The sequence below is a fragment of the Oncorhynchus masou genome, unplaced genomic scaffold (genome assembly GCF_036934945.1).
Source record: "Oncorhynchus masou masou isolate Uvic2021 unplaced genomic scaffold, UVic_Omas_1.1 unplaced_scaffold_1980, whole genome shotgun sequence".
Lineage (NCBI taxonomy): Eukaryota > Metazoa > Chordata > Actinopteri > Salmoniformes > Salmonidae > Oncorhynchus > Oncorhynchus masou.
This window is the reverse complement of record NW_027008472.1, coordinates 20,427-41,500: the sequence shown is the minus strand read 5'-3', so window position 1 is coordinate 41,500 and position 21,074 is coordinate 20,427. Positions and strand designations below refer to the sequence as shown.

Here is a 21,074-nt window from a genome sequence, read left to right as displayed (position 1 = left end):
GAGTGTTGGAGTCTGCCCCTGGCTATCCGTACTATATATATTTTTTAAAGACAAATGTGCCGTCTGGTTTGCTTAATTGAAGGAATTTGAAATTATTCATACTTTTACTTTTGATACTTAAGTATATTTACAACCAAATACTTTTACTCAAGTAGTATTTTAATGGGTGACTCACTTTCACTTGAGTCATTTTATATTAAAGGTATCATTACTTTTACTCAAGTATGACAGTTAGGTACTTTTTCCACCATTTCGTCCCATCAGTATGAAACAGCATGAACTGGGATTCATCAGACCAGGCAGTATGTTTCCAATAAATACACAACTAGATCATTAAAGATCATAGCTTTCACCTGGGTTCAGCTGGTCAGTCTATGTCAAGGAAAGAACAGGTGTCGTTAATGTTCTGTACACTCAGTGCATGTTGTAACTACTAGCTCAATCCCACAGAAAACTGCAGTGAAGCAGTACCACTCAGTTAACCATCAGACTCCACTGTGAGAAGCCTCACAAAGGATATTCAACCTTAAGGGCAAATCCAAGGTTATCTCAATATCTTTACAGTAGATGCTAACAAAATTCACAAACTGTCAAGGTGTAAAATGATCATTAAAGACAGGCTAACATTCTATAATGCTCCATTCCCTCTGAACAGTTCTCTCACAGTGAGAAACAAGAGTGTTCTACGCTTTCTTCATTTGATTCAATTCAACGTTGCCAATTATTTAATGACATGAGAATTAAGTGGTATCTAATCTTAGCTGGTCTGAGAGAACTGATGAGACTTCTCTCCTTTATGTATACATTGGTGTCTTTTTAAATGGCCCAATCTGTAGAATCTCTTCTCACAGTCAGTGCAGTGATAAGGCTTTTCTCCTGTGTGTAAACGTTGATGTCGTTTTAAGTTGCACAGTAGAGAGAAACTCGCCGCACAGTCAGAGCAGGAGTAAGGCTTCTCTCCTGTGTGTATACTTTCATGTCGTTTTAAGTGGCACAGTACAGAGAAACTCGCCGCACAGTCAGAACAGATGTAAGGCTTCTCTCCTGTGTGTGTTCTCTGATGAACTTTTAGCCTAGTTGATGTTGTGAAGCATTTTACACAATCAGAGCAGGAGTAAGGCTTCTCTCCTGTGTGTGTTCTTTTATGAACTTTTAGCTCAGTTGATGTTGTGAAGCATTTTACACAGTCAGAGCAGGAGTAAGGCTTCTCTCCTGTATGTATATGTTTATGTGTTTTTAAGTGGCCCAGTCGAGAGAAACTCTTTCCACAGTCAGAGCAGGAGTAAGGCTTCTCTCCTGTATGTATATGTTTATGTGTTTTTAGGTGGCCCAGTGGCTCTTTCCACAGTCAGAGCAGGAAACTTCTTTCATGTCACAGTCAGTCAGAGCAGGAGTAAAGCTTCTCTCCTGTGTGTAAACGTTCATGTCGTTTTAAGTTGCGCAGTAGAGAGAAACTCGCCTTACAGTCAGAGCAGATGTAAGGCTTCTTTCCTGTGTGTATACGTTCATGTCGTTTTAAGTTGCACAGTAGAGAGAAACTCGCCTTACAGTCAGAGCAGGAGTAAAGCTTCTCTCTGTGTGTAAACGTTCATGTCGTTTTAAGTTGCGCAGTAGAGAGAAACTCGCCTTACAGTCAGAGCAGATGTAAGGCTTCTCTCCTGTGTGTGTTCTTTGATGAACTTTTAGCCTAGTTGATGTTGTGAAGCATTTTACACAGTCAGAGCAGGAGAACAGCTTCTCTCCTGTGTGCACTCTCTGATGAACTGTCAGAGCCTTGGATGTTGTGAAATTCTTCCCACTGTCAGTATAGGAATAACGATTCTCTCCTGTGTGTATTTTTAGGTGTACTTTTAGCTTTGATAGAAATGGGAAAATCTCCTCACAGTGTGGGCAGGGGTAAGACCTCTTAGCTCTGTGAGCTTCCTGCTGTTCCTCTCTGGATGTAGAGAATGTCTCAACATGGTCTCCTGTGTGAACAACATGAGAAGAACCAGTCAGTTGATGTGATATACATGTCAATCACATGCATTTTATGTAGCCCTTATTACATCAGAAGTTGTCACAAAGTGCTTTACAGAAACCCAGCCTCAATCCCCAAAGAGCAAGCAATGCAGATGTAGAAACAAAGTGGCCACGAAAAACTCCCCAGCAAGCAGGAACCCAGGAAGAAACATAGAGAGGAACCAGGCTCAAATAGGTGGCCAGTCCTCTTCTGGCCGTACCGGGAGACATACATATTCATATTAGTAGACTGCACAATAGGAAAGGGAACAGAACAATTCTAAAAGTGGGTAAAAGCCATATCATCCTCCAATCACTATCAAAGGGTTAGTAACCAGGCTGTATCACATCTGGCCATGATTGGGAGTCCTAATAGGGTGGCTCACAATTGGCCCAGCGTTGTCCGGGTTTGGCCGGGGGTAGGCCGTCAATGTACTAATTTCATAGAACTTTAAAACACTGGCAGATTGTATACTTCACCACTTAGGTGTACTACTCTTTGAGCACTCCAGATATCCCAGGGAATAAAACAAATGCTGGCAATACTGGTGTCAAACCATGCAAGTCGGAGTAGCATGAAGTAACATTATCTTCTCATTGAAACAGTTCATCATGAAACAGTTCTACTGCAACTTTTCATACAGTGGGAAGTCGGAACGAACAACTAACTTAGTTAGAACCTGCTCTTACCATGAGAAACAGATTTCCCAATCTTCTCCTCCTCTTCTTCATCTTTAATGTTGACATTCAGCTCCAGTGTTTGACTGCAGTCTTCCAGCTTCACTGATGCCATCTCTGGATCCTGCAGTGCAAACTGGGCTCCACTGTCACAATCAGGACCCAGTGACTGTGGGTTTGGACTCAGTGTGGAAGGAGAGAGGCAGGCTGGGTTTGTCCTCACTGTTGATGTTACCGGACTCAGACTTAATTGTAGTGGTCCTGTAGTAACAATGAGAAACAGACAAAAAGTTATTGTCTTGACTGTTCCGGCACTCTCTTTACTCTCTATTAAAATATATTCGATTTTATTCTTGTGCAATTATCTAATTCAGTGCTTAACTTGGACTGAAATAGTTTGATACTCATTTTAGATGGTGGGGTACTGTTTATATTTAGATGCAGGAGCTCCACAATACTGTTGAGGTAATATTCTATAAGAGGAACATCAGCTCAAGCAGTAGAACATTGAGGTGCTGGTACTCAGCTCCAGTGAGCTCCTGTCCTTCTCATTTCAATAGATGAGGTAGGTAAGCATTGACAACAAAAACAAGAATTCGTTCAAATTAGACAAAGTACACGCTACACAACGTAACTAAACTTAACCTATAGTAGATTTCTTGGATTTACATAAATTAATAAACAACTCAAAAACCATTTAGTACAAGGTTGCAGTATGTTTTAGGCAGCACTATGTACTATTTTCCTGAATAACCTTGTCTTCACTGTATTATTTAAATCAAAAACCAATTGTATTTCCCGTTCACACCATATTAACATTTATAGACAAAGATAGAAACTGAATGTGTCTGAATATTAGTACACATGTAGGAAACTGATCATCATTACATTCAGCTTCAAAACAGTAGTGCGACCATGAAATTGCCTCTCTTTGACGCAGACAGAGTTGACGCACCTTTTCATCTGGATCATCGCCGCTTGCTAACCAAATTTGTATACCGAGTATGTCCACATCTCCGTCAGACCATTTTATTGGTAAACTACATGGTAATTTTAAAATTTGCATTTTTTAGTGATCCAATACGTAATATAGTACACTTATCATAATTTGGTTTTAATCCAGAGAGAATAGCAAAAGTATCTAGATCCTCTATGAGGCCGTGGAGAGACTAATTGGGGTTTTAAAAGAAAACAAAATCAGCAGCATACAATGACTCCTTTGTTTTTAAGCCACGGATTTTGTAATCCCTAAATATTATTGTTTGATATAATATTAACAGCTAACATTTCGATGGCAATAATAAATAGATATGCCGATAGTGGACAACCTTGTTTTATTCCTCTAAATAGTTAAAAACTTTGAGATGTAGCCATTATTTACTAATTTACACCTAGGGTTACTATACATAACTTTAACCCATTTTATAAAGAGATTTCCCAAAACTTAAATATTCTAGGCATTTATACAAACTCCATTCGTACTTTATCAAAATCCTTCTCAAAATCAGCTATGAAAACCAGGCCTGGTGTCCCTGATATTTCATAGTATTCTATTGTTTCCAGTACTTGTCTTATATTATCTCCAATGTATCGTCAATGTAAAAAAAAGGTAACGAGTGGAGGTAACGAGTGGAGGACAGAGGAGCCTTTTGCCCCACTTTAACTAAGTCTATGATTTGATAGAGCAGTCTGACTGAGCGGTGGAAGGCAACAGCAAGCTCGTAAGCAATCATTCAAACAGCACTTTTGTGTGTTTTGCCAGCAGCTCTTCGTTGTGTTTCAAGCATTTCACCATTTATGACTTCAAGCCTATCAACTCCCGAGATTAGGTCAGTGTAACCGATGTAAAATGGTAAGCTAGTTAGCGGATTGCGCGCTAATAGCGTTTCAAACGTCACTCGCTCTGAGACTTGGAGTGGTTGTTCCCCTTGCTCTGCATGGGTAACGCTGCTTCGAGGGCAGCTGTTGTCGCTGTGTTTCTGGTTCGAGCCCAGGTAGGAACGAGGAGAGGGACAGAAGCTATTGCCAGTGTAACAGTATACTAAAGTCCCTATAAGAACATCCAATAGTCAAAGGTTAATGAAATACAAATGGTATAGAGAGATAGTCCTATAACTACAACCTAAAACTTCTTACCTGGGAATATTGAAGACTCATGTTAAAAGGAACCACCAGCTTTCATATGTTCTCATGTTCTGAGCAAGGAACTTAAACGTTATCTTTCTTACTCATCTGATCACTGTAGATAGCACAGTGAATAAACAAATGCTGGCAATACTGGGGTCAAACCATGCAAGTGTCAGTAGAATTATATATTTACCTTCTCATGGAAACAGTTCATCATGAAACAGTTCTACTGCAAATGTTCATACACAGTGGAAAGTTGTAACAAACAACAAAAGTAGATAGATAGAACCTGCTCTTACCATGAGAAACAGATTTCCCAATCTTCTCCTCCTCTTCTTCATGTTTAATGTTTACATTCAGCTCCAGTGTTTGACTGCAGTCTTCCAGCTTCACTGATGCCATCTCTAGATCCTGCAGTGCAAACTGGGCTCCACTGTCACAATCAGGACCCAGTGACAGGAGGTTTGGACTCAATGTGGAAGGAGAGAGGCAGGCTGGGTTTGTCCTCACTGTTGATGTTAACGACCTCATACCTGAGTCGGCAAGTAGTACAAGAGAAACAGACACAAAAGATATTTTCTTGAAAGTTCTGGCAAGGTCTTTATTCTCTATTAAATCTTATATTTTTTATTGTTCAATTATCTAATTCAGTGCTTGACTTGGACTGAAATATTTGCCAATACTCATTTTGGGTGCCGGTAGGGTTTATATTTGGGTGCAGGAACTCCCAATAGTTTTGAGCTAATACTTGGTGGTTAATTTCTGTATTACCAAATGAGGAGAGACAAACTTTACACACCAGTCAGAGTTGTACTTAAACTCCATCTTTAATAATAAGAGATTTGCAATCGCAATGACTTTCAATGATGCACCATTTCTAATGAACCATTGAAAAGTGACAACACAAAAGTACAAAGATCTTTTATAGCCAAGATACACCCCTCTCAACCTACATGGCGAACAACAGATACATAGAATGGTGACAAGGTTAAGATTTGTATGAAAGGGTATCTATAATACATAGCAGACAGCAACTGCTGTGTCAACAGTTTATTGTATAGACCAGTGTCTGGTCCTCCTAGAGCACAAAAACATTACCTCATGTTATCTGGAATGCTCTTTAGGTTTTATCAACCAAAAACATTGTAAATCTCCTCTGTCAGTGTTATCTCATAGAGGCCCTCCTCAGTAGAACATACACACAATAGTTAACAGAACACTCTATTCTGTCGAATAAAACAACCATGATAATGCAATACAAGTATTATAACATAATCTTGCAATTTCCACAACGTACTTTTTTTTATTTTTAAATTTGACCTTTAACTAGGCAAGTCAGTTAAGAACAAATTCTTATTTTCAATGACGGCCTGGGAACAGTGGCTTAACTGCCTGTTCAGGGGCAGAACGACAGATTTGTACCTTGTCAGCTCGAGGATTTGAACATGAAACCTTTCGGTTACCAACGCTCTAACCACTAGGCTACCCTGCCTCCCCGACTTACACCTGTCTACTATAGGTTGTGCCTTTCCAAAACATGTCCAATCAATTGAATTTACCACAGGTTGACAACAACCAAGTTGAAGAAATATCTCAAGAGTGATTAATGGAAACAAGCTGCACCTGAGCTCAATGTCGAGTCTCATAGCAAAGGGTCTGAAAACTTATGTAAAAACATATTTTAAATGTTTTATATGTGAAAACATTTCTAAAAACCTGTGTTTGCTCTGACATTATGGGATATTGTATGTAGATTGAGGAACATTTTTGATTTAATCCATTTTAGAATAAGGCCGTAACGAAACAAAACATCTACCTTCTCATTAAAACAGTTAGTCAAGAAATCCTGCCATGCCTTTCTAGTCTTCAAAAGCCAAGTTAACAAACAGATCACCGACCATTTCGAATCCCACCGTACCTTCTCTGCTATGCAATCTGGTTTTCTAGCTGTTCACGGGTGCACCTCAGCCACGCTCAAGGTCCTAAACGATATCACAACTGCCATCGATGAAAGACAGTACTGTGCAGCCGTCTTCATTGACCTGGCCAAGGCTTTCGACTGTATTCGTATTGGCAGACTCAACAGCCTTGGTTTCTCAAATGACTGCCTCGTCTGGTTCACCAACTACATCTCAGAGTTCAGTGTATCAAATCGGAGGGCCTGTTGTCCGGACCTCTGGCAGTCTCTATGGGGGTGCCACAGGGTTCAATTATCTGTATTTTTCAATGATGTCGCTCTTGCTGCTGGTGATTCTCTGATCCACCTCTACGCAGATGACACCATTCTGTATACCTCCGGCCCTTCTTTGGACACTGTGTTAAACTTCCAGACGAGCTTCAATGGCATACAACACTCCTTCCGTGGTCCCCAACTGCTCTTTAAATGCAGGTAAAGCTAAATGCATGCTCATCAACCGATCGCTGCCCGTACCTGCCCAACTAGCATCACTACTCTGGACAGTACTGACTTAGAATATGTGGACAACTACAAATACCTAGGTGTCTGGTTAGACTGTAAACTCTCCTTCCAGACTCACATTAAGCATCTCCAATCCAAAAATAAATCTAGAATCTGCTTCCTATTTCACAACAAAGCCCCCTTCACACGTGCTGCTAAACATACCCTTGTAAAACTGACTATCCTACCGATTCTTGACTTCGGCAATGTCATTTACAAAATAGCCTCCAACAGTACTCAGCAAATTGGATGTAGTCTATCACAGTGCCACCCGTTTTGTCACCAAAGCCCCATATACTACCCACCACTGCGACCTGTATGCTCTCGTTGGCCGGCCTTCGCTTCATATTCGTCACCAAACCCATTGGCTCCAGGTCATCTATAAGTATTTTTCTAGTTAAAGAACTGCCTTATCTCAGCTCACTGGTCACCATTGCAACACCCACCCTTAGTACATGGTCCAGCAGGCATATTTCACTGGTCATCCTCAAAGCCAACTCCTCTTTTGGCTCCCTCTCCTTCCAGTTCTCTGCTGTCAATGACTGGAACGAATTGCAAAAATTACTGAAGCTGGAGTTTTATATCTCCCTCTCTAACTTTAAGCATCAGCTGTCAGAGCAGCTTACCGATCATTGCACCTGTACACAGCCCATCTGTAAATAGCCAACCTAACTACCCCATCCACATATTGTTATTTATTTTTGCTCTTTTGCACCCCAGTATCTCTACTTACACATCATCATCTGCACATCTATCACTCCAGTGTTAATGCTAAATTGTAATTAATTCGCCAGTGGCTTTTATTGCCTTACCTCACTAATCTTACTACATTTGCACACTGCATATAAATTTTTCATTTGTTTATCCCATGTGTTGTTTTTGTCACACTGCTTTGCTTTATCTTGGCCAGGTCGCAGTTGTAAATGAGAACTTGTTCTCAACTGGCCTACCTGGTTAAATAAAGGTGAAATAAAATAAATAAATATAACAGTTCTACAGCAACTTTCATACACAGTGGGAAGTTGGAACGAATAACAAACTTAGTTCGATAGAACCAGCTCTTACCATGATTAACAGATGTCCCAATCTCCTCCTCCTCTTCATCTTTAATGTTGGCATTCATCTCCAGTGTTTGACTGCAGTCTTCCAGCTTCACTGATGCCATCTCCGGATCCTGCAGTACAAACTGGGCTCCACTGTCACAATCAAGACCCAGTGACTGTAGGTTTGGAGTCAGTGTGGAAGGAGAGGCAGGCTGGGTTTGTCCTCACTGTTGATGTTACCGGCCTCAGACTTAATCTGAGTTGGCCAGTATTAATAAAGAGAAACGGACACAAAAGTTAGTGCCAGAACTGTCAAGACTTTCTTTATTCTCTAAAAATATGGTTTATATTTAGGTAAAGGAGCTCCACAATACTGTTGAGCTAATATTCTATAAGAAGAACATGAGCTCAAACAGTAGACGTTTGAGGTGCCGGTACTCAGCTCCGGTGAGCTCCTGTCCAAGTCAAGCACTGATCTCATTTCAATAGATCTTTTAGCTAAGCATTGGCAACAAAACATTAATTAATTATACAAAGCATACACTTTAAATTAGGCTACTCAACTCTAAATGCACTTAATCTATAGTAGATTTCCTGAATTCACATAAATGCATAAATTACTAAAAAAACATTTAGTACAAGTTTGCAGTATGTTTTAGGCAGCACTATGTACTATTTTCCAGAATAACCTTGTCTTCACTGTATTATTTCAATCAAAATAGTATTTCCGTTCACACCATAGTAACATTTATACATTTAAACTGATTGATAATCATTACATTTAGCTCCAAAACAGTAGTGCAACAGTAAAATTGTCTTTCTCTGCTGCACCCTCAGTGCCTGCAATGAAGTACGTTGATGCAGACCGAGTGGGATCCGCCATTTTAGCATGTCCTGAATTTTACACAAAACCAAAAACGACATGTAAAACGAACCCAGAAATCTCAAATAGATAGATCCTTTATGAAATTACCTTGACGAAATTATATACATCCCCTCAGACTACCAAAGTATCTAACTATGTGACATAAAAAAATAGCACATAAAACCTTTATCAAACCTGATAATACCTTGACGTTTTTGTTACCCAGCATGTTATGAAATGTTCTTTCGATATTATAACGTGCTATTACATACCAGTAGTAATACATTTGAAACGGACACAGAAATTGTCGTCTCGACTGCACAATTCTGACGTATCCTTTATTCTGAAGAATGATGTGCGCCTGCGCGGAACTTCCTGTTCCCCCACTACCAGTTTCTCAACACAGAGACGTAACAACGCGAGACTTCAGATAACGCTTGGGAAGCAGACCAAGCCGGGGTTTGAGAAGTTTGAGAATTGAACAATTCTGATACTTTTGCAGCGGCTAATGGGGATCCGAATAAATACCAACAAGATTCCGTCGGCACACACTTGAAACATGGCCATTCTTTTATCAATTTCATAACTGAAATGGCTTATTCACAATAGCTCACACTGCATATGATATATATCCTAGCATCACAGGTAGCCTGGTGGTTGGAGCTGGAAAGTTGCTGAATCGAATCCCCGAGTTTACATAGCATTAATCTGTCGTTCTGTTCCTGAACAATGTAGTTAACCCACCGTTCCTTAGTAGGCAGTCATTGACATAAAGGTCAAAAATATATATTTAAAAAATCACGAGTAGCCAGACCGAGGTGAAGTTGGTTTCATATTCAGACATTCATTCGCCAAAAGCCATTGCAATTTCAAAAATCTATAACAAATGAATTGTCACAGAAACAAAAATAGATTTGGTTTATTCTATAAAATCTATCAAATATCATTTAAAACTGTATAAATGAAAAACTAATTCACCGTTTGTCACAGAAACATCAAACTATGTATGATTTATTCTATAAATGTCTAGTATACTTTTACAACATTTGCTTTGAGTAGAAATTCCCGTTTTGATTTGATAGAAATACATAACATCTCAAATATTGCATTTAAGGATGAAGAAATCAACTCAATCAGTGATTGTCTCAGAAAAAAAGTGAGAATATGCATTTAAAATAACTTTAAAATAAATGTTAATTTCAAGTGCAATTTGTTCTATATGATGTTAGACAATGTGTACATAAAGTTGTACAATGTTTACAATCTTAAATTGTATGTCAAATCAATGTTTGCATTTTTAGTGCAACAGTTCCACATTTTAAAGTAGTTACAAGGCACAGCAGTCATTTATTTATACGTCTCTAATTTAACAGCAAAAAGGCCCCTTACAATAATTTTCTATTTTGGCTTTGTTGAAGTCCTTCATTGTCATCCCCAGACAAGCTAAATGGAACCATCTCTGACACACAGAGCGTTCTATCTGCAGTATTAAAAACATAAAACAGGGTTATGTTGATTTACATGTAAACAACAGTTCTGGAATACCCAGATTCTGTTACTGGCTTTTGCAATTAGGAACATTTTCAAATTGAATTGGATTTTTGTTCAATTGCTAAATTGACTTTAAAAGACATGCATTTGACCATAATCCTGACAGAAGCACACTGAACTGAGGTGCTAATCATAGTTAAGTATTCAAGCAATATAAATGTTGTAATATCAAACATTACAAGAATGGCATCTCATAGATTTGATATATTTCTATCAAATCAAAACTGGAATTTGTATTCAAAACAAAGGTTGTAAAAGTATGCTAGACATTTATAGAATAAACCATATCTAGTTTGATGATTCTGTGACAAAGGCTGAATTAGTTATTGATTTAAACAGCTTCACATTGCATTTAAATCAAAACTGGATTTTTTTTATTCAAAACGAAGGTTGTAAAAGTATCCTAGACATTTAAAGAATAAACCATATCTATTTTTATATTTCTGTGACAATCAATGAATTAGTTACAGATTTGTACAATAATTAAGGGCTTTTTGCAAATGTCTGCTGATTGTCTGCTTAATGTCCAAATGTGTGAATATAAAAGCAACTTTACCTCGGGAGTAGGCAGATTATCTTCTTCAAACAACAGTAAAACTGATTGACTTTCTTCCTTCTATCCATCTACTACACAGTTTAGTGCTCCAACCACTCCTGGAATCTTCTGCTCAAGACGATGAGCCTCAATATATAACAAAACCCCAGATATAACACCCTTTAATCGCTGCATCTTTATCTGATATACACTGAGTGCACAACACATTAGGAATGGCTTCCTAATATTGAGTTATACCTCCTTTTGTCCTCAGAACAGCCTCAATAGTCGGGGTATGGACTCTCCAAGGTGTTGAGAACGTTCCACAGGGATGCTGGCCCATGTTGACTCCAATGCTTCCCACAATTGTGTCAAGTTGGCTGGGAGTGGATATACTCTGAATAGCTCCTTCCATGTCCTCCCACAGATGCACAATTGGATTGAGATCTGGTGACTCGGCAGGCCACTGCAGTAAGCTGAATTCCCTGTCATGTTCTTGGAATCATTCCTGGCCACCATGAAGGGATGCACCTGATTGGCAATGATTTTTACACAAACGTTGCTCCACTTTTATCAAGGGGCCCAATATGTGGCATGAAAACATATCATCATACCACCACCACCAGCCTGCAATGTTGTACTCGTGGTTTCCTCCCATCAGCGTGAAACAGCAGGAACAGGGATTCATCAGACCAGGCAATGTTTTTAAAATTCTCCAGTGTTTTCATTCCTTAGCCCACTGCAACATCTTGTTTTCTACTGAAAGCTAATGGGGATCCAAAATAAATACAACAACTACAGTGGGGCAAAAAGTATTTAGTCAGCCACCAATTTTGCAAGTTCTCCCACTTAAAAAGATGAGGCCTGTAATTTTCATCATAGGTCCACTTCAACTATGACAGACAAAATGAGAAGAAAAAAAATCCAGAAAATCACATTGTAGGATTTTTTATGAATTTATTTGCATATTATGGTGGAAAATAAGTATTTGGTCAATAACAAAAGTTTCTCAATACTTTGTTACATACCCTTTGTTGGCAATGACAGAGGTCAAATGTTTTCTGTAAGTCTTCACGAGGTTTTCACACACTGTTGCTGGTATTTTGGCCCATTCCTCCATGCAGATCTCCTCTAGAGCAGTGATGTTTTGGGGCTGTTGCTGGGCAACACAGACTTTCAACTCCCTCCAAAGATTTTCTATGGGGTTGAGATCTGGAGACTGGCTAGGCCACTCCGGGACCTTGAAATGCTTCTTACGAAGCCACTCCTTCGTTGCCCGGGCGGTGTGTTTGGGATCATGGTCATGCTGAAAGACCCAGCCACGTTTCATCTTCAATGCCCTTGCTGATGGTAGGCTTTGTTACTTTGGTCCCAGCTCTCTGCAGGTCATTCACTAGGTCCCCCCGTGTGGTTCTGGGATTTTTGCTCACCGTTCTTGTGATCATTTTGACCCCACGGGGTGAGATCTTGCATGGAGCCCCAGATCGAGGGAGATTATCAGTGGTCTTGTATGTCTTCCATTTCCTAATAATTGCTCCCACAGTTGATTTCTTCAAACCAAGCTGCTTACCTATTGCAGATTCAGTCTTCCCAGGCTGGTGCAGGTCTACAATTTTGTTTCTAGTGGCCTTTGACAGCTCTTTGGTCTTGGCCATAGTGGATTTTGGAGTGTGACTGTTTGAGGTTGTGGACAGGTGTCTTTTATACTGATAACAAGTTCAAACAGGTGCCATTAATACAGGTAACGAGTGGAAGACAGAGGAGCCTCTTAAAGAAGAAGTTACAGGTCTGTGAGAGCCAGAAAACTTGTTTGTTTTTAGGTGACCAAATACTTATTTTCCACCATAATTTGCAAATAAATTCATAAAAATCCTACAATATGATTTTCTGGATTTTTTTGTTTTCATCTTTTTAAGTGGGAGAACTTGCACAATTGGTGGCTGACTAAATACTTTTTTTGCCCCACTGTATATCATTAAGGATTATAGTTTTCACCTGTGTTCACCTGGTCAATCTATGTAATGAAAAGAGCAGGTGTCCTTAATGTTTTGCAAAATCAGTGTATGTTGTGTCTACTAGCTCATTCCCACAGAAACCTGCAGAGGGAAGCAGTACCACCCAGTCACCCATCAGACTCCATTGTGAGACGTCTCACAGAGGATATTCAACCCTAAAAGCAAATTCAAGGTAATCTCAATATCTTTACAGTAGAAGCTAACAAAACACACCAAAACTGACAAGGTGCACACTGATCAGTAAAGAGAGACTAACATTCTGTAAAACTCCCTTTCCTCTGCATTGTTCTCTCAATGTGAGAAACTACAGGATTACAATAGTGTTCTACACTTTCTTCATTTGATCCAATTCAACGTTGCCAATTATTTAATGACATGATAATTAAGTGGAGTGTCTAATCTTAGCTGGTCTGAGAGAACTGATGAGGCCTGTCCTTTATGTATACATTTGTGTCTTTTTAAATGACCCAATCTGTAGAACCTCTTCCCACAGTCAGTGCAGTGATAAGGCTTCTCTGAAGTGTGTATCCGTTGGGGTGTTTTTACATTGCCCAATTGGGAAAAACTCTTGCCACATTGAGAGCAGAAGTAAGGCTTATCTCTTTTGTCTTTTCTCTAATGACCTTTAAGCTCAGCTGGTGTTTTAACATTTTCTATAGTCAGATCAGTGGTAAGGATCCACTCGTGTTTCCCTTGGTGTCTTTTGAAATGGCACATTCAAGAGAAACACTTTCCACAGTCAGAGCAGGAGTAACACTTATCTCCTGTGTGTATATGTTCAGGTCATTCTAAGGTGTCCGGACGAGAGAAACTTGCCCCACAGTCAGAAAAGGAGTAAGGCTTCTCTCTTTTGTGGATACATTCATGTTGTTTTAAGGTACCCAGGTGAAAGAAACTCTTTCCACAGTCAGAGCAGGAGTAAGGCTTCTCTCCTGTGTGTGTTCTCTGATGAACTTTTAGTGATGATGATGATTTGAAGCATTTTCCACATTCAGAACATGAGTAAGGCTTCTCTCCTGTGTGTATACGTTCATGCTGTTTTAAGGTACCCATTAGAGAGAACCTATTTCCACAGTCAGAGCAGGAGTAAGGCTTCTCTCCTGTGTGTATATGTTCATGTCTTTTTAAGTGGCCCAGTTGAGAGAAACTCACCCAACATTCAGAGCAGGAGTAAGGCTTCTCTCCTGTGTTTGTTTTCTGATGATGTTTTAGTGATGCTGATGTTTTGAAGCATTTTCCACATTCAGAGCAAGAGTAAAGTTTTTCTCCTGTGTGTATTTTTAGGTGTATTTTTAGCTTGGGTAGAAATGGGAAAATCTCCTCACAATGTGGGCAGTGGTGAGACATCTTTGCTCTGTGATCTTCCTGCTGATGCTCTCTGGATGTAGAGAATGTCTCAACATGGTCTCCTGTGTGAACAATATCAGAACAACCAGTCAATTGGTGTGATATACATGTCAATCAAATGTATTTTATGAAGCTCTTTTTACATAAGTTGTAACAAAGTCCTTTTACATAAATCAACCCGAAATCCCCAAAGAGCAAGCAATGCAGATGTAGAAGCACAGTGGCCACGAAAAACTCCCTAGAAAGCAGGAACCTTGGGAGAAACAGAGGAACCAGGCTCAAATGGGTGGCCGGTCCTCTTCTGTCTGTACCGGGAGACATTTGTATTCATATCAGTAGGCTGTACAATACAGGGGAATAAAACTATCCTGGGTAAGAGCTGAAAGCTAAAAAAGGGGCGTGTCATCCTCCACTCAGCATCACAAGGGTTAGAAACTACACAGACTCATTTCATAGAACTTTAAAACACTGGCAGTTTGTCTACTTCACTTCTTTAGTCTACTCTCTGATCACTCCAGATACCTCAGTTAATAAAACAAATGCTGGCAATACTGGTGTCAAACCATGCACGTCTCAGTAGCATGAAATAACATCTACCTTCATTGAAACAGTTCATCATGAAACAGTTCTACTGCAACTTTTCATACACAGTGGGAAGTTGGAATGAACAACAAACTTAGTTCGATACAACCTGCTCTTACCATGAGAAACACATTTCCCAATCTCCTCCTCCTCTTCATCTTTAATGTTGACATTCAGCTCCAGTGTTTGACTGCAGTCTTCCAGCTTCACTGATGCCATCTCTGATTCCTGCAGTGCAAACTGGGTTCCACTGTCACAATCAGGACCCAGTGACTGTAGGTTTGGAGTCAATGTGGAAGGAGAGAGGCCTGCATTTGTCCTCACTGTTGAGGTTACCGGCCTCATACATTTACATTTACATTTAAGTCATTTAGCAGACGCTCTTAATCCAGAGCGACTTATACCAGAGTCGGCAAGTACTAGAGGAGAAGCGGACACAAAAGTTGCGTCTTCAAAGTCCTGGCACTTTCTTTATTCACTATTAAATATATTAGATTTTTTTCTTGGTCAATTATCTAATTCAGTGCTTGACTTGGACTGAAATAGTTGCCGATACTCATTTTGTGTGCTGGTACTGTTTATATTTATGTGCAGGAGTTTCATAATACATTTGAGCTAATACTTAACCTGTAGTAGATAAATGCATACAAGACTCAAAAACCATTTTAGCACAAGGTTACAGTTTGTTTTTGGCAGCACTATGTACTATTTTCCTTAACCTTCTTCACGGGAATATTCCAATCAAAAAACAATTGTATTTCCATATAGAAATACATAGACAAACTGAATGTGTCAATATTCTAGACATGTAGAAACTGATAATCATTACATTTAGCTTCAAAACAGTAGTGTGACCTTAAAATGGTCTCTGCTGCACCCACACCGTCTGCACTGAAGTCCGTTGACGCAGACTGAGTGGGAGCCGCCATTTTACCAGCTTGTGAATTTTTCCTTCCATGGACCTCTACGGACAATTCCTTCGACCTGGCCTGGTTTTTGCTCTGACAGGGCTAGGCGATGTGGCCAAAATATCATATCAAATGTTGCAATTTAGATCAAAACACCAAGGTGAACTTTTGGAATCATGGAAATATGATTATTCTAATTCTATAGTTAGAATATAAATAATGGGCACTTCTACCTTCTCATTGAAACAGTTCATCATGAAACAGTTCTACTGCAACTTTTCATACACAGTGGGAAGTTGGAACAAACAACAAAAGTAGATAGATAGAACCTGCTCTTTCCATGAGAAACAGAATTCCCAATCTTCTCCTCCTCTTCTTCTTCATCTTTAATGATGACATTCAGCTCCAGTCTTCCAGCTTCACTGATGCCATCTCTGGATCCTGCAGTGCAAACTGGGCTCCACTGTCACAATCAGGACCCAGTGACTGTAGGTTTGGACTCGGTGTGGAAGGAGAGAGGAGGGCTGGGTTTGTCCTCACTGTCGATGTTACTAGCCTCATACCTGAGTCAGCAAGTAGTAGAAGAGAAACAGACAAACATTATTGTCTTGCCAGTTCTGGCACCCTCTTTATTCTCTAAAAAGATATTATATTTATTCTTGTTCAATTATCTAATTCAGTGCTTGACTTGGACTGAAATAGGTGCCAGTACTGTTTATATTTAGGTGCAGGAGCTCCACAACACTGCTAATCTAATATTCTATAAGAGGAACATGAGCTCAAACAGTAGACATTTGGAGGTGAATTCTTGTCCAAGTCAAGAACTGATCTCATTTCAATAGATCAGGTAGGTAAACATTGACAAGAAAACATTGATGCATTAATATTAGACACAAAGGACACACAACGTAAGGTCACTTAATATATAGATTTCCTAAATTCACATAAAATGACTAAAAAACCATGAAGAACAGGGTTAGTTTGTTTCAGGTCGCATTATGTTTTATTTTCCTGAAGAACCGCGCGTCTTCGTTGTTTCAATCAAAAACCAGCAGTATTTCCGTTCACACCATACTCAAATGTATAGATAAAGATAGAAACAACTGCATGAGTCTGAATATTAGTACACATGTATAAAACCAACAATCATTACATTCAGCTTCAAAACAGTTGCGCAACCGTAACATTGTCTGCAATTTAGTTCGTTGACCCAGTCCGAGCGGCGCCGCCATTTTCACAGCGTGTGAATTTTACACAAAACCGACAACATGCAGCTCGGAAATCTCAAATAAATTGATTCTTTATTAAAATTAACCTGAGCAGAATATGTACATCCACGAAGACTAACACCAACGTCTCTAGTTACGTGACTTGTAAAATAGTTTAACGTCACCACGTTCTCCACTCGGTTTGACACAAAAATAACACATCAAACCTTTACCAAACCTGATAATAATTTAATTTAATTTAATTTACCTAGCATGTAATGACATGTTCTTTCGACATTGGAAAGTTTAAACGTGCTATTACGTATCTGTAGTAATAAAATGAAACGGGCACAAAAGTTACCTTATTGACTGCACAGTTCTGGCGCTTTTTTTTATTCTGAAGAATGTAGCGTGCCTGTCGTGAACTTCCTGTTCCCCCACGAACACCGTCCGTGCATTTCGGGATCCTTGGGTTGGCCCTACCCCATTACACGAGAAGGGGGTAGCTGCTGCTGCTCCCGCCCTCTCTTGCTGCTCCTCCTTCTTCTCTGGGACACTTCTCCTTTGCATAGTGTTGATCAAGCTGTCGACTCTGCCCGAGGATGCGGGGATTGAGCTCGGGCCGAATCCGGTGTGAGTTATCTGGCCCAAATGTATTACTTGGGGCTCGGGACGACTGGGGCTACTCTCTGGCAGATGATTACACGGGCGCCTGTATATAATTAACATTTCATTATTTATTTATTTGTCCATATTTTTTAATTATTTCCGTGATTAAAAAAAATACAATTAACTTTTAAATTAAATAATTTTAGAGTCCGGTTTAAGTTGTATTTTAGTATTTTGATACTTTGTACATGGCAACTGATAAGCATTAACACAGCAGTCGCGGTGCAGATCCTCTAAGGGTGAAACATTTTCTGGCGACAGTAGTCTGTGAAGTCTTGGAGGCCCAAAAACTTCTCAGCTGTAGATATAATTATGTCCAGGAAGCTTGGCGCCAGTGATGTACTGGGCCGTTCGCGCTACCCTCTGTAGTGCATTGCTGTCGGAGGACGAGCAGTTGCCGTAACAGGCAATGATGCAATAGGGGGAATAGGTTTTGTCATGCCTGCTTCACGACTGTCTTGGTGTGCTTGGACCATGTTAGTTTGTTGGTGATGTGGACACCAAGGAATTTGAAGCTCTCAACCTGCTCAAAAATGAAATGCTAATTAGCTGCTAATGTGGCTATCATAAAGAACTACAAGTAAAATGACAGCCTACCCTGGGCAAACCCTAATCCGAACGACACTGGGCCAATTCTGCTCTGCCCTATGGAACTCCCAATCACAGCCGGTTGTGATACAGCCTGGAATCATACCAGGGTCTGTGGTGATGCCTCAAGCACTGAGATGCAGTGTCTTAGACCACTGCCCCACTCAGGATGGCACATTTGTAAAATCCCGGGAAAATATTCAACTCTAATGGTGACTGAAGGAATAGGCTGACAGAATCTATGGATAATAGCCTATAATTTAGTCTGTCAAACAAGTATATGTAACAGTATTACTTTTGACCGTCCCCTCGCCCATACCCGGTCATGAACCAGGGACCCTCTGCACATATCAACAACAGTCACCCACGAAGCATCGTTACCCATCGCTCCACAAAAGCCGCGGCCCATGCAGAGGAAGGGGAACTACTACTTCAAGGTGTCAGAGCAGGTCACGTCACCTATTGAAACGGTATTTTAGCCCGAACCACCGCAAACTAAGCTAGCGTTTCACATCCGTTACATATAGGCCTACCTCTGCTTCCTTGAATTGGAAGGAATATGCGCCAACAAAAAGCGCTCCTGTTAGTAGCCTAAAGTCAGTTTAATTTGAAGACTGTTTAAACGAAATAGACCTTCTCCAATTAGCCTACTTTCAGCACCCATGTGTTGTTCATCTCCACGGCTACCGCTTCATAGTAATGTAAGTTGTGTAAATTACTTGAATATGGCTTATTGTGAGGTCAATAACTATGTGCAATGAAACCTTGTTTTCATTCAAATCAATTACAGACGTTGCACTAATTTTCCTCATCTTCAGGTTATCAAACTGAACAGGACATCTGTAGTCCGCGGGCACGGATATTTATATATATACAGGTGTTGTCGGAAGTTTACATACACTTAGGTTGGAGTCATTAAAACTAGTTTTTCAACCACTCCACAAATTTCTTGATAATAAACTTTAGGTTTGGCAAGTGTTAGTGTTTAAATACTGGAGAGTCGAGACCAAATCACGGGCGCTGGACAGAGTGGATTTCAGTTGTAACAAAAGGCAGTTTTATTGAGTCAAAAGATATCTTGTCCCGCAGTTTAACGTGCACGGATCTAGTTCATATAACTCCGTAAGGAGTCAGGTGAAAAAGAGGCCTAGATATTGGTCACAGTAGATTTTATACATGGAATATGTAGGTGGAGTCTTGTCGTGTCGGTCTTCTGACTGGTCCCGAAGGGTTGGAGGCGGATCTGCTCTAGCCATAGCAGGGGTCCCATTGGTGCAGAGCAGAGCCTTCTGCTCTGAGCACTCGACCAGTAGAGGGGGATGTGTGTTTTATCCAACAAGATATTTGTGTGTCAGGGGACAGTGAGACAGGAGAGCAGAGGGGGTCGTGAAACATCAGAGCTGAGGGGGTAGTTTTATTGCAGGGAGAGTGACCTGGTTCCTGTTTTAGCAGGGGTACGTGAAATGACTTGAGTCAGGCAGATTAGCTTAGCATTGAATAATATATGAGCTATGTGTATGAATGTTTACATATATATATATATATATATATATATATATATATATATATATATATATATATATGACACAAGTCAGTTATGACATCTACTTTGTGCAGGACACAAGTAATTTTTCCAACAATTGTTTACAGACAGATTATTTTACTTATAATTCAATGTATCACAATTCCAGTGGGCCAGAAGTTTACATACAGTAAATTGACTGTGCCTTTAAACAGCTTGGAAATTCCAGAAAATTATGTCATGGCTTTAGAAGCTTCTGATAGGCTAATTGACATAATTTGAGTCAATTGGAGGTGTACCTGTGGAAGCATTTGAAGGCATACCTTCAAACTCAATGCCTCTTTGCTTGATATCATGGGAAAATCAAAAGAAATCAGCCATGACCTCAGACAAAAAAATGTAGACCTCCGCAAGTCTGGTTCATCCTTGGGAGCAATTTCCAAATGCCTGAAGGTACCACGTTCATCTGTACAAACAATAGCATGCAAGTATAAACACCATGAGACCACGCAGCCGTCATAATGTTCTGGAAGGAGATGCGTTCTGTCATCTAGAGATGAACGTACTTTGGTGCAAAAAATGTAAATCAATCCCAAAACAACAAAGAAAGGACCTTGTGAAGATGCTGGAGGAAACAGGTACAAAAGTATCTATGTCCACAGTAAAATGAGTCCTATATCGACATAACCTTAAAGGCTGCTCAGCAAGGAAGAAGCCACTGCTCCAAAACCACCATAAAATAGCCAGACTACGGTTTGCAACTGCACATGGGGACAAAGATTGTACTTTTTGAGAAATGTCCTTTTGTCTGATGAAACAAAAACAGAACTGTTTGGCCATACAGATTATGTTTGGAGGAAAAGGGAGGCAAGCCGAAGAACAATATCCCAACCGTGAACTGTTTGGCCATAATGACCATCGTTATGTTTGGAGGAAAATGCGAGCTTCAACTGGAAGCCAGTGGAGAGCGGAGGGGG

General features: G+C 40.0%; 1 protein-coding gene and 1 long non-coding RNA gene across 3 annotated transcripts; both read right to left on the bottom strand.

Annotated features, from left to right (window-relative positions):
• Positions 1-1,515: 1,515 nt before the first annotated feature.
• On the bottom strand, positions 1,516-9,443 carry LOC135532671 (zinc finger and SCAN domain-containing protein 2-like). Its single transcript, XM_064960143.1, has 5 exons — positions 9,378-9,443; positions 8,330-8,563; positions 5,106-5,339; positions 2,692-2,940; positions 1,516-1,967 (listed from the first exon to the last, which is right to left on the bottom strand). Exons 2-5 carry the CDS (start codon positions 8,427-8,429, stop codon positions 1,516-1,518), a joined length of 1,035 nt encoding a protein of 344 aa, XP_064816215.1. The 5' UTR covers positions 8,430-8,563; positions 9,378-9,443.
• A 3,735-nt stretch (positions 9,444-13,178) lies between these two features.
• On the bottom strand, positions 13,179-17,784 carry LOC135532669 (uncharacterized). 2 transcript variants are annotated; one of them, XR_010454376.1, is made up of 3 exons: positions 17,680-17,784; positions 15,322-16,673; positions 13,179-14,682 (listed from the first exon to the last, which is right to left on the bottom strand). It is a non-coding gene; the product is annotated as an uncharacterized LOC135532669 (long non-coding RNA). The 2 variants fall into 2 exon arrangements; XR_010454377.1 differs by lacking the exon at positions 13,179-14,682 and adding an exon at positions 14,698-14,925.
• Between the last annotated feature and the right edge of the window lie 3,290 nt (positions 17,785-21,074).